This window comes from Lampetra planeri, chromosome 9 (genome assembly GCF_965212315.1).
Source record: "Lampetra planeri chromosome 9, kcLamPlan1.2.h2, whole genome shotgun sequence".
In the NCBI taxonomy this organism is placed as follows: Eukaryota; Metazoa; Chordata; class Hyperoartia; order Petromyzontiformes; family Petromyzontidae; genus Lampetra; species Lampetra planeri.
Window position 1 is genome coordinate 10,376,154 of NC_136115.1, and position 14,697 is coordinate 10,390,850.

A 14,697-nucleotide genomic window follows, 5' to 3' on the forward strand; every position below is an offset into this window, starting at 1 on the left:
CCAACGCGCAATCTACTTTAAACACTGTTCCACCAAATAAATTTTGAACCACTTGCACAGCGCTGCCACCATGCACTGCCTGAACGCCTACAAGCCCAATGTCGTGCTCGGGAGTTGGCCTCCACCCATAGCAGACGACGAAAAATCCCTGACCCGGGCATCTCGCACAAAACTCGCTCAACTCCGTTCAGGTTACTGCTCCATGCTAGCCGATTACCAAAATTGAATCGACCCAAACGCCCCAAACTGCTGCCCTTTGTGCCAAACAACGCCAGAAGATGTCTCCCATTTTCTCAGTTGCCCAAAACGTGGACCAAAAATGTAATCGATTGATCTCTGGCTTAACCCTTCCGAAGTGGCGACACACGCCACCTATAAACGGAAAGTGCGAGGAACACAACTAAAACAACGACTCAGTCGAGTGGCGGCACACATGGTGAGCGTGAGTGCAGACCTGTTGCTTTGGACTTTACCTTGTGAATGCACTGTGCAAGTAATAGAAAGGGACTGAAGTATAAATCCCTTAGTCTGCGAGACAAATCCAAAGTTTTGGATAGAATTGATGCAGGTGTGCATATGGTGTGTGAAGAGTTTGACGTAAAATCAAGCACCGTTTACGACATCAAGAAAGGCCAGGAGAAGATTAGGAAGCATGCCTTGGAGTTTAAGTGCATAATAAATGATGACGTCACCCTGCTGCTGCTCTATTTAAGAGCGGGAGCAAGAGGAGAGCCTCACCATTCTGGCAAATTGCCCGATGAAGCTGGATGAAATTACCAGCAAAACGTCGTACTCACATTTTAAAATAATGTTGATTCACTCTTCAACACACCGGTGGGCTAAAGAAGTGAATTATTTTGTCCTTTGTAAACGTGACACATTTTTTACTGTTTGGCCGTGTCGGGTGGTGGAGAGTTACAACACATTTATAAATAACGCGATCTAACCCAAAAACCTTTATTATGAATAATATTGGTCGCGAAAGCCTACGTGTTAAACTAAGTGCATTAAGCCCCCCCCACCACAATCTCTGTCACTGACCACATGAAACCTACCACATCCTCATTCACCTCCAGTGCTGGTTACTGATGGTAAGTAGAACTTTTTTTGGAAACCAAATTTGGGGCAGGAGGCACTGGGGAGTACCATTGTACATAATCCAGAATATTGGATCATTCGGCAAGGCCAATCCTATATGTGTCGAATTAACAAGGGTTTACTGTACGTACATACGGTTGGACTCGTTTATACATTTTGGTAGAAACGTGTCGACTGTGAGGTCCATTAAAAAGACCACCGCGAATGCAATCAGGGAAAGTGTTGCTGCAAGTGCTCCCCAGAGTGATAAAATAACTGTGCGTTATCAAACACCTGCATCTCCCGATGAGTCATCCCCTCCTGGATTCCTCAGCACCATCAAATCATCATCAGCAAAATGTCATAAAAAAACATGTAGTTCTTTTTAATTAATTTATTGTAGTCATTGTTTTTTAATATTTACCATTTCCCCGCTATGTTCACTCGTACCAGGAACATACCCACATTTTCCCATTGGAACAAGGTTTCTGCATTCGCGAATTCTGCATTCGCGAGCGTTTTCCAGAACGTAGCCCTTGCGGATCGAGAGGGTTTTCTGTATAGTGGCTATTGTCTACATCACCCATTGAAAAGAGGTGATAATACACCTGGATTACAATTAATCAATGTCAAGTCAAAGTAACTCCTTGCTCAAATGTACATGTGGTGGCACTCAGCTCCAAGAGCAGCCCGAGGTCGATGTGTCAGGGGCCAGTCCCATACGCAAAAAAACCACTCGAATTCCCATAGTGATACTCAATTTATCGACCTTGGATGGTCGGCTGGGTCAACACCCAACCAAGAGTTGAATCTGCCATCATTCCATCGCCACAGTGCTGTGGGACAGCACTAAATCATGAGCCCTCTCAATAATGTGCTTCCCATATTGAGCAATGCCTGGTGATAAATGCAATCCCAAGGCAATAATATTTCAGAACTGAAGAGCAATATCATAAACAACTGAACGCAGTGGTGATCATACCAGAGCTGCCGGTATGATGCATATTGGATACTATATTGTCCGTAATGAATAAAATGTGTGCATGCTTCTCTTAGCAAGCAGCAGGGAATTACGAATGGAGATAACCTGTGAGTTATTCTTTAACATCCTTCCCTGTTCACTTTCCAAATACATTACAATTGTGCTATCGGCAGCGTCATCAAATGAAAAACTTATATCCAGAGCTATTACGGAATGCAGTACAACATCACGCCACGTTGGAGTGGCCTCTGAAATACTTCTCAAGCATCTTCAATTGTCTTTTGTCCACACTCGGTAGTGCATCTTGCACATGCCCCCCGCTGCTCTGAGCCACCCAGCAGGCTATAGGGTAGACCTTTTATCGGTGATGTTAGTAGTCGCCAGTACGCAATCTACTCACATGGTAAGCCGTGTTCTAAAGTACCTCTGTTAACATTAACCCATGCTTTCCATGATTACACGTGGTGGCAACTGGGGTAAGACGGCACAAGGTTAAAACACAAAAACACACCAGGCGTTCCATTTCAGCCCGAGTAGTCTGCTCCGGAAAGTATCAGCGAGTACCTATAAAGGCTGGCAAAGGTACATGAAGAGGTAGACAAAACCATGTACACCCAGTTGGCTTTGTCTCTCCTGTGCTGATGTACACCACCCCACTGCACAATAGCTACCCATCTCAGGGAGAGCAGAAATAAGTGAAGCACAAGACATGTTCACATATGCACATGTGCCACTCAGTGGAAAAGGTAAGATAAAAAAAAATTAGGATGTTAAAATGTTCAGCAATGCAAACTGTTATTAAAAGACAGCTGCCAAACAAGCATCATCACCTTCGGACACGAAAATTCACTCTTAAAATTGCTCACCTGATACGCGGTGATTTTAAACATTGCATCAAACTAAAAGGAGATACTTTCTGAGACAGATTCGCTGACTGTGCAGAGCCGATCCACAACGTTTTCACCTGGGGTTATACTTGTACAGTAATAGCCCATTCCTGAAATGTGCGACGAATGTTGAAACCATGTAAATCAAAGCAATTTACAGGGTAGGTGGAGGCGGAGGCGACGGTACAATAAAGGATGGACACTGTCAGCGACGTAAGTATGGACTGATGCGTTGCAAATCAGGTCGTGGTGTTAATAAAATGACGATGTATTTGGGAATTAGTGTACCTAGATTTGCTTTATAAGAAAGAGCACTTGCCCAAATCCCGCAATTGCAAAAACCTACACGACACCATGTGGAGTTCAAATGTTACTCCACAGAAACTGCACTCATGACCATCCAGAACCACCTGACCAAACTCGGCCAAAGCACATCTCTCCTCAAGTCCTCATTCTCCTCGACCTCTCTCCCCGGCTTTTGACAATGTCGATGATCCCACTCTTCTCTCTACTCTCTCTAATCTGGGCATTTTCGGCACCACTTTATCCTGGCTCCGGTTATATATCTATTCACGCTCATCTTCGGTCTCCTTCAATCACTCCTGTACCCCTCCTTCACCTGTCACAGCAGGTGTTCCCCAAGGCTCTGTCCTGGGCCCCCCCCCTTCTCTTTTCTCTCTACATCTCCCATCTCAAAAAACACTTATCTTCTCCTTTAACGTCTCCCACCACTTCTTCGCCGACATCCAAATATTCTTCTCTTTCTCTACTTTCACTCCGCACCTCTCTTCTCGCATTTCAGCCTGCCGAACGGCTCTCCAGTCTTGGATGTCACTTCACTTCCTTGCTATCAACCGCTCTAAAACCCAGGTTTTCTTTTTCCCAGCTGCTCTTTCCGCTCCACCCACACCCAACCTTCCCACCCTTCTCACCCCTGTCCCCTCCTCTGCCCACAACCTTGGCGTCCTCTTTCTCCTCCTCTTCCCTCGCCTCTCACATCTCCGCCATCACCCGCACATGTCGTTTCCACCTTGTCAGTGTTAGCAAATTACACACTCTCCTCACTCAGTCCACCGCCAAAGTACTCACTAATCTTCCCTCGGGTTAGACTACTGTAACTCTCTAATACTCGGTCTCCCAGCAAATGCATTAATTCCACTACAACAGAACCAAAATGCATCTGCACGTTTCATTCACAACCTACCACACTGCTCCCGCCCCTCCGCCCTTCTTATAGAAATGCACTGGCTCCCCATTTACTACCGGTATCTATTCAAGCTCCTTGAACTGGTATTTAAATCTCTGCATGGCCTTGCTCCATCTTACCTCGCTCCCCTCGTCTCGTTTTATGTCCCCTCTCGCCAGCTCCGCTCTCAATCTCTCATACTCCTAATTGTTCCCCACTCTCCTTGTGCACAATCCCGTTTCAACTCCTTTTCCCTACTTGCCCCCTTGCACTGGAACAAACTTCCCCTCCATATTAAGAGAGCACGCTCCCCATCTAGTTTACGCTTCTCCCTCAAGACCCACATCTCTTTTCTCTGGCCCATCCCTCCCCTGCATCCAGAAGGCACCTCTGTAATTACAGTACCCACTAACCGCCCTCCCTATACCCCATCCATTTTCACCGTATCACTTTTAGTTACCCTAATTGTACCACTCATAACCATTGTAAAGAGCCTTGGATAAAAACACTATATAAATATAAGATAACTGTACTTTGAATGTAGTAAATTTATGCAAACAGCTTAAAAGCCAGGCTTACTTTCATGAGTCTGGGGATGACTTATGGATTTGAGATAGGGAAAATATGTACCACTACAATCGATGTATTGTGCTTGATCACCAAACTTGTCGAATGAGTTTTTTATACAATTGATTTCACTGTACTTGGTCAGGACACTTGGTGATGCATGATCTATTTTTCAAGGAAGCCCCAGATGCCTTTAGTTCCATCAAAAATCCAAGAGTATTTGTGCTCAAATGAGCATAAGGCAATCGTGCATGCTCATCTCCATCAACAGATGAGACAGTAGTAGGTTTAACTTCTTTCGCACCATACGTAGCCAACCGTGCTAATCGGAGATGCGGGAATGTGCCCTCACACCTTGTTATGCAAGAGACCAATCTCTCCATAGGTAAACAACTAACATTTCCCAGAGGTATTTATTTTCTTCACCCCATAGGGATGTTGGGTTGAGTTGATTTGAATTCCAGACCTTCCAACTGAGTTTTGTCTAACAAAGAGTAAAACAAACAGTGGCTGCAGATCAATTATTATTTCGAGATTAACACACAACAGTCCGCTCTTGAGAATATCACCAAGTCTTTACGGCCCACTTCACAGGAGCAGGCACGCGCAGGGTAGCAACGCTTTGTGGGAATTATCTGCTGTGGCAACCCAAACCATGGATTTATTAAGTGTATCAGTGGCAGGCATGCTGCTCACAAGGCTACTACAACAACTTACATTTACTTTCTACCCTGTGCATATGGAGGTGAAAATTGAATTTCTACTATTAGGCTCAAGGCTATCAGAGGGGATGAGGAAAAGCCAATGCTTATTTTAATAGATAGGCACTTTTGGATGGTCTACAAATTTGCTTAGGAAAAGATATGTCTCTTGAAGCGAGGCATATTTCATTGAGTTCAATAAAAAAAATGTAGTACTGAGAGAATGTGGCCAGAAAGATTTGTTTGTTAGTCTATATTTTACTTTTATGGTTCTGTATCAACAAAATAGCTTTTTCTTTATTCCCAATTTGGACTCATTTCATGTGATGTTTGAATACTTGCCAGCAACGGTACTTTACACAAATAATTCCCAAAATAAAACTGCCAAATCACTCTTTATTGCCGATTTGGCCGTTCATCCAACAAAGTTGTCAGGAAAGCCATTTAACAAAACACATGAATATGGGCCAGAGTGTGTAACGTTCTGCAGTGTGTTAGAAAAGATGGCAAACATCTTACAGTGTTCTCTGCAAGCAGGGTGGGTGGACCATGCATCTATCATCATGCATTGGGCTGTGCAGAAAGTCAATTTATATATATGGGTTCTCTCAAGGTACTCTGGATAAAGTAATCAGGCGGGTCAAAATTTTAACTATTTTCCTATTCATCATCATTCGCTATGGTCAATACACTACTGGATTGAGGCCTCCCCAAGCCATGAATATTGCTCACAATCCTGTGGCGTAGTAATCCACCTGAGCACCTGCACACGAGCAGGTATAATCGCTCCATCTCCTCGCTGTACGTTGACGTGGCCGAGTACCTCAAGCAAATGTGCAACGTACGTAGCCAACCGATGAGCAGTTAGCTACGTACGATGGGAAAAAAATTCAACATAATATTAAGAACTTTCATCATTCCTTGTATCTAGTAAAGCTTTACTGCACTTCAAGATGTTTTCAGGAGGGTCCTGTATTGCAATGTTTGGCCAAGTACAGCATCGAGTATTTAGCATATGGGAGGAAACTAGAGTACCTGGAGAAAACACGTAAACACTCAAAGCTCCACCAAGAGTGATTCACAAACAGTTTTACTTTACTGCCATCCCCTGGCCACCTTGCAGCCAATGGGTTATTCACATCTGTGTGCATGGCCAGATCTGACCTCCAAAGAGCTGAATGAAAGGCATGCACCAGTGGGTGTGTGCTTTGGGGGGAAAACGGCACACTCATCGCGTGAGGAATATCTACTTACACGTATGGTAAATGCGGTAAACGTGTTGTATATGTATCGAAATTGATGTTCATCACACAAGTGGGGTTGAATTGACTGGTTATGTTGCATTGATGCTATTGTTACTACATTGCGGTGGCCCGTTTGTGACAACCAAGGCAAGTGATCGCTCACCTTTGAACTTGATGTCGAGACCACTGAACTCGAGCTCCGTGCCCTGCAGGGCCTCTCCGAGTGTTTCATGGTAGTGGCTTATGCTCTTCTTGTTGCCGACGCAGAACGGCAGGGAGAAGTACTTGTAGGTCTCCTGCCGGTTGTGGTACGGCCCCACGGTGTTCATCCACAGCACCACCTCATCGCCATCCTTGTACTGCAAAGTGAGCGGCACAGGGCAGGACACGTGAGCGAAAACTAGAGGCAAACCAACTGCTCCCAAACCAGCTCGCATACAAAGAAAAAAGCATCTTGTCACTGCTGTTGATATGACAGCTTCTTGCCATTGGTTCCTTCCCTGATACATTCTGTAAGTGTTTTACTGTTGAGACCTACCCTCCAGGTTCAACTTTTACAGGATCCCACCATGTGGTTTCAGGTCTTTCCTTTGCAGAAAGTGAACACGTCATTCGAGGTCCACTTACAATCTCACCATCAGACTTCTCTTGGAAGCCAACCTCTGCGTGTTGACTCAAATGCCTCTCTCAGTAACCTGGCCTGCTCCATTCTGTAAGTTTCCCATCTACTATAACCTCTTCTTGATTACACCAGATACTGTATACCATGTTCAAGTTTGAACTTACAAGTTGCTTTCTGTCTCATACAATAAAATTGTATAAGAGAGCATTTATGTACAGAAGTAGACACGAAGCAGTTTGTATAGTTACATTGATGAGCTTTGAGTCAAGTCCCCCAGACCGTGCATTTAGATGTTAATTACTCCCGTTTCTGAATACCAATATTGACATACGTCTCAATGGTTTATACACAAATATACAAAGTTCTCTATAGTGGAGGTGGCACACAAAGGCCTGAAGCTTTAAAACAAAATCTCTCTGGTAGCCACAGTCACATTAAACCTCCAACCACATTCCAACTGGTTCACACAGATTACTCCCAGCCCTCTTGACTTTTCTTCTTCTGCTCGTTTTTTTGCTTGCATTTTAAAAAAAATGACACCATTCAAGCCATAGATGATGCAAACCAAAGCATCTTCTACTCAAACCAGCATGAGACAAGTTAAGTCTTGAGCCAGTGGTGAAATTCCACATTCCTATGGTGGAAACCAGTGTCTTTGTAGGACAACAAATGCTGACTTCCCATTAAGTGATCCTTAAGGGATAATTGACCAAACTATACCCCACCTGGGATGCAACCTTCAAATGAAAGTGAAGGCAAGGTGAATAACTTTGGATAATCCTAAGATTCAGCTGTGGCCGGATATAATAGAATTCAAAATTACTCTCGGGTGGGAATCTGGGACTCAAACCAAGGACCTCAACAGTGCTGGCTCATTTGTCATTACCATGACAGGGCAGGTCCAATTACCGAATGAGCCACTTCTTATAATGTTACTGAACATATACAGCAAATTCTGAAATTCATGTTCTCATCACTGAAATGGTGAAACGTTTGGTCTTTGTTAGAGAAAGCTCCCTCCAGCATTTGGCATATCTACGGCATGCCAAAAGATTATATACGAGTGATGACTGCAAGTGCTTTAAAATTAAAACATGCTCATTTTTCCCTCAATTGTCATCAACATCGTATTGTTGCTGGGGGTATGCCAACAACAGACCCGCCCTCCATTAAGCAACATCTTAACAAAATCGACTAAATAAAAATTTACACAACACAGTAGGTCCAACTCTTGCAAATACAGCCACAGGATCTTTAACATCAAATTGAAAGCGGATGGTGGGCATTGACAATGCCGTAGAGCGTAACCACATGATTTGACCCAATAAAACTATTTCACTTGACACTGACGGTTAAAGCACCGATCACGAGGTTATCCAATATCTCATGAATATGCAGCCAAGATCTGCCATATTCTATTCTGAACTTCTTCGTCGATTACTTTATCTCGCTGTGACATTCCTACTATCCATCATGAGCAATGCTCCAGAATTCTTTATTTGCCAAGGTAAAGCAGCATATCTGCAAATCTGCACTTTTAATAACTCACTTGTAACAATTTTTTTTACTGCATTACTAAAAATTGACAAAATGTTTCAGATTCCAGGTGCATGAAAAAGGGAGGCACCTTTCATGCTTTGTCGAGGTATCCTAGGATGAGTAAAATTTTGAAAATAATGCTGCCACAAATCTTCAGGTTGGCATGACTACAATTAGCAGTGACCACCCAAGAGGTCTGTTCAGTCAAATTATGAGCAACCACCCTTTCTAGCTCATGACCATTATAAAATACATTAATTATTCTGGGAGTCAAATTCCTTCATTGAAGCGTTCCATGTTCGTATTTGTAAATATTTTTAATGTTATGAAAGGTAAATATGCTTGCCCTCAAACAATACATTTTCAGAAGCTGAAACGTGCTGCATGTGGTTATATACCACCGTGTGGCACTGTGGCAGAACGTTAAATCCACAATTGGAAGGTCTTGAGGTCAAAACCCCGGTGGTGTGGGGTTGACCAAGCCAATAATCCAATCGATGGTCAAATAAAATGTTCACCACTTGGTGAAAGTCAAGTGTTTGTCCTCTCGAGACACCGACTCCTACCAGAGTCTCCATAGCACAATATTAATTTTCAGAACTGGCTCTGGACCATCAATGGAAATGAGCACCACCCCATGCTCATTAATGCAGGGAGACACTTTAACTTCTGGTCAAATGTGCCCAACAGAGTTCCAGTGCATTGCAGTGTCTGGAAAGATTAAAAAAAACTACCAGCGACAGAACAAATGTCTGCATGTAATACTCAGGATTCAACCGATGGAATTTGGGAACGGCTCCAAGTTGCCAATTCACTAAATGCACTTTCAGGATTAAAGGTTAGAGCATGGAGAGTGGTGGGAAATGACATTGGCTTGTACATATGTTAAAAACGCCCGGGACTAAGGATTGTGTCCAAACACCTGTGAGCAGCTACCCAAGGCAGTGCTGCATTTGTACATTCTCCACTATGGCATTGAAAAATGCCAATTTTCATGATAGGGGTTCATCTCTTATAGGGGGTCAATTTCTTATAGGAAGGTCACACTTTTGGCTTTGCACGAAGTGATATTCATTATATTGAGCATGGGGCAGACGATGGACTGAGTTGGTCCCAACTGGGAGTTGAACTTACAGCTTTCTGATTGTGAGCAGAGCCCTTGAGCTGCAATGCAAGTTGGCAAGTGATTTCTTGTAAGAGAATTAAAAAATCTAAAACAATTATGCCGAACATGTGTGCAACACTGATGCATATAAAACAGAAAGCAGTTCTATCTAGCCCCAAGAAAAGCAAACAACGCACACGGAGATCAATTACACAGTCTATTTACAGAGGCCTGCTAAGCCTGAAAGATTACACCTCACCATGTTACAAAAGAAGTGCAATTCATATATTCGCGGGCATGCGTCATTCATTAAAAAAAGAGACTTGAAAATGCTTAACACACGCAAGCATTCATCAGTGTTTCAGTATGTATACCTATCCACTCAATATTTTATCACGGTGACATTAACAGTTTGGGAGGTAAAGTTTGGCAGGTGGCACTCGACCCACGATCAGAAGGTTGCATATCAAAGCGTTGATGGTAGTCAACTATTTAAATCGACCTGAGACAGTCCATAAAATAGAACCCAGATTGTGGGAAAATCCACAGGACTGAGAATGCAGAATTTCCACCACTAGTACCACCAGCTGGTAACAAAGTTGAGTACTACCCAACACTTGCACAGGAAGACAATGGCGTCTAAAAAGATCTTGACATACACACCCACTTACGGAATTGTGCAATGGTCTGAGATCCCTTAATCGGAAACTAAATATGTGCGAGTTGGCGTGCACACTGCTCGTCTCATTTGTGACACATCGTTGCCTACCCACATTAGCTCCCGGCTTGCCATTATGTGAATGGCTGGCCCATGTTGGCGAAAGTCGGCTTGCATTTCCATGAGAAGCACTGTTACCTTGTGGTGATGACAGGAGATTTTTGTGCATAAACACTACGAAGTAATTATAGGGCGAGTCAGTCTTGAACAGTGAAAACTGAACGAGGGATGTATGCGTGGCTCGACTCTTTTACTTCTGTACCCGAATAGATTGTTTCCCATTCCAAATTACTCACACAGACACCCATCAAACTGCCCAGATAACCTTGGTCTTGCTTGTACAACTGTGGTTCAATCATTAACAATCCCACACCACTGCTCCAAACTTGGCGTGGTTACGACAGGTGTGCTGAGCAAAAAAAACTGAAACACTAAGAGCAAACCCAAAAAAACCTCTATTATGGAGCAATGATCTGCCAGAAACCAGACTCCTCGTGACCAAGCGTACAAATTGCACCCAATGTCACAATCGTTAGTGTTACTCAAGGTGGTGACAAGTGTTAATATTCACATGGGCAGCCTGAACTATCCGTTTAAGAGTATTTGGCTCCTGCTATAAATGTCCACGTGATAAGCCACTTTAATTGAGCTATCATTTATGGCTAGGTCGCTTCTAAAAGAGCTATATATATCTCAATGGGCCTTACGTGGGAAAATAAAAATAGCATAGTTTTTTTTTATAGTTTTAAAGAATGTGTGGCATGTATCAATGGTTTTCAACGACAAGCCCAAACTTCAACCAATGGTCGTTGCCAGCCAATATGTACACACAATGACTCGAAGCAAATTACTGCAACTTACAAGTGCGAAAAAAGGACTTCATAAGACCAATGTCCTTACTCCATTTTGCAAGGGAGGAGCCATGATCTATTTGCAGTCCAGTAACCACGACATTTTTTTTTATTACAAGCTGTATACATCGGATGCCATACAGGCAACATTAAAAATAGTACAATTTAGTTTTGCTAAACACCCCCATTTTTTTTACCAAGTGGGAACTCAAGAGGAAATAAGGATAGTCTCTATTGCAAGTGACCTAAATAAGCAAAATGCCAACGCCATTACTTTTAAACGAAGTATAACAATGTAGTAAATATAAATTATAGTAAATATACTCGAGAAAAAAACACCTATTCGCACTCTCAGCACACACACGCTTACACGACACACGTACAAATAAGCCCCAAATCTTTCTTTTATTAATAAAATGGAGATCTGTATAATAGTAGTCACTTGAGTAATAATTCCTGCAAAACTTGCAGTTTCATCCCATTAAGCAATGCATGCCGATACACAAACACAGCCCAAACACAAATGTGAATTCGCATAAATAATTTATGCATTTATATATTGAACATTATTGCACTGCCCACACTGTACAGTAACGTGAGTGCGCACAGGAACCTCCCTCTAACCCCAAGGCGAGCGATGTGGGCCAGCGTCTATAAATGTAGGGCAGGGCCAAGCTGAAAGCACACCAAGCCACATGACCTGTGCTTTGTTACACGTTTCAGTCGGGAGTTGAAAGGAGTGGTCGTTCGAACAGCACCCGCCACGGGCGTTCTACTACAGGACGAGTTTGCAGGGATTTCACTCTCGTGCCTGAGACTGCTTGGCAATGCACAGACCACCAGGTCCGGTTTACACAGGTTCTCTCTCTCTAACACACACACAATCAGTATTAGTGTACAAATGCTGACGATTAACTATCGCACATGCAATACATATCCTGTGACAAGACTTCACCGATGCTGGTAATTCTAATCAAACGTGCCATATGGATTTTGTATGTACTGAATTGCTGAAATTTAAATACAGTACATTCTAAGCACACACGTGCACTGCATGCAGACGATTGCACAGGCGTGTACGTTACACACATGCAGCACTGTATGCACACAAAGTTTTATGAATTTGATTCGCGGTCAGGTATACAAGTGCGATGTCTGAACCAGCCCTCGACTAACCCCTCACCAACACCACAACCCGCTTGTGACAACGTGGAGTTCTCTATGGCGGATCGCACACCTGTACCTGCTGCACACGTGCACGGACGAGCTAAGAGTACACAGCAAACTCGTCTCCCCCCAAGCCTCCCCTCCACCAATAACTCGAATGAAAGTTAACGTGGGAATGTTCCTCTTCTCCATTGGTGGCCCTGCGCCCTTGGGTGTACACACATTCCACGTTCCTATGACGGTGTCTAATCTTCCCAAAGGACATCCGCTGTTGACTGTGTTGCCACTGTTATTTACTTTATCGACATGGTAAGGTTCATGAGCCGAGTGGATGCACTTTGACAGACAAAAATCCACGCGCCCGGTTGGATAGTTAACCAAATGAGAGAGGGAATAAACAGAGCCACACGAGCAAAGAGGTGAGAAGGGGACAATGAGACACGCACAGGGAAAATCACACAGCACCAGGGGGAGTGAGTGACACAGGAAGCAAGAGGGGGGGGGACAATGGCAGAGAGACACGTGGAGGAGATACGGGGACACGGCTCGGGGCGAGGAGAGTAGTACATGTCGCAGGGAGACACGAGACACAGGCGGGTGTAGTCAGGCGGGTAGAGACGACACAAGTTAAAAAAGATAGAACGCAGTTGAAACAAAAGCATACAGATATAAGAACAACGCGAGAAGGTCCGAGCCAGTGAAGACAGTCCGTCGGAGACACGGCGACGCACGGAGACAAGCACAAAGAGACACATTGCTTCAGATCCAGGGGGATTCAGGAGAATCGGTCGACGAGAAAGACATCGACACACCGAGAGAGGACGCCAGGGCCTGGTGACACAGTGAAAGTGAGAGGGAGCTCGCATTGAGACGCGTACGCGCTGTCGTAAATGTGACACACGATGAGAGAGACAGAGAGGGCCGACACGATGAGAGAGACAGAGAGACACGACGAGACACACAGAGGGCCGAGATGAGAGACACAGAGAGAGAGAGCCATGGCGAGACACTCCCCACGAGCTGCAAGCTGCCGTCTGCGAGAGACGGGGCCACTCTCAATACCCCCCCGTCACACAGAAGAGTGCCCCACGCTGCACCCCCCCTCCTCCTCAACCACCCTCTCTCGCCCCCCTGGCCCCCCATCTCGCCCCCCTGGCCCCCCATCTCGCCTCGTGGTCGTGCTCGTCCGCCTCTCCGAGGCCGCACAGCAGCGGCAGCAGCAGCAGCGCCAGCACCGGCGCGAGGGGGGGCGACGTCCTCATGGCGCGGTCCTCGCGGGCGTCAACGATTGCAAGGGGCGGCTACTCTCACTCTCACGCCTAGCGAAGCGGGTAGTATACCGCTCGTATCGCTACTAGCTGCTGTTGCTGCTACTGCTGCTGCTGTAATTACTATCGCCGTGGACGCTGTTCTCTGTTGCTAAATCGCTGCTCCGCCCGCGTCCTCGCTCCCGCTCGCTGCTGCATCCGCAATATGGCGGCGGCGCGGCCACGTCACCCCCCCGCCCCCACTCTCGTCCCCCCCCGCCCCCACCCTCGTCCCCCCCGCCCCCACCCTCGTCCCCCCCGCCCCCACCCTCGTCCCCCCCGCCCCCACCCTCGTCCCCCCCGCCCCCACCCTCGTCCCCCCGCCCCCACCCTCGTCCCCCCCGCCCCCACCCTCGTCCCCCCCGCCCCCACCCTCGTCCCCCCCGCCCCCACCCTCGTCCCCCCCGCCCCCACCCTCGTCCCCCCCGCCCCCACCCTCGTCCCCCCCCCGCTCCCACCCTCGTCTCCCCCGCCCCCACCCTCGTCACCCCCCGCCCCCTCCCTCGTCCCCCCCGCCCCCACACTCGTCACCCCCCGCCCCCACCCTCGTCACCCCCCGCCCTCACGACTCCCCGCCCCCCCCACCACGCCCGCTGAGCCCAGAGACGCCATGTTGGTAAGGGGTGGGGGTGCAGCTACCCCGATCATTACAATGGGGGGGCGGGGGGGGGGTGTCGGAGGGGAAACTGAAAATGTGCACTAATAGCTTCGTTGCCTTGAAGGGAGAACACAAAAAAACTAATA

The 14,697-nt window shown here is 46.0% G+C and overlaps 1 protein-coding gene across 1 annotated transcript in view; it reads right to left on the reverse strand.

Moving 5' to 3' along the window:
* The window catches only part of TM9SF3 (transmembrane 9 superfamily member 3), a 65,069-nt gene extending 50,948 nt beyond the window's left edge, over positions 1 to 14,121 (reverse strand). Inside the window, exons 1-2 of the mRNA XM_078597593.1 lie at positions 13,816 to 14,121; positions 6,808 to 7,003 (exon numbers count right to left, since the gene is read on the reverse strand). Of these exons, the coding sequence (XP_078453719.1) occupies positions 6,808 to 7,003; positions 13,816 to 13,908 (289 nt within the window). The 5' untranslated portion in view covers positions 13,909 to 14,121. The remainder of the gene's footprint in view (positions 1 to 6,807; positions 7,004 to 13,815) is intronic.
* Positions 14,122 to 14,697: the final 576 nt, after the last annotated feature.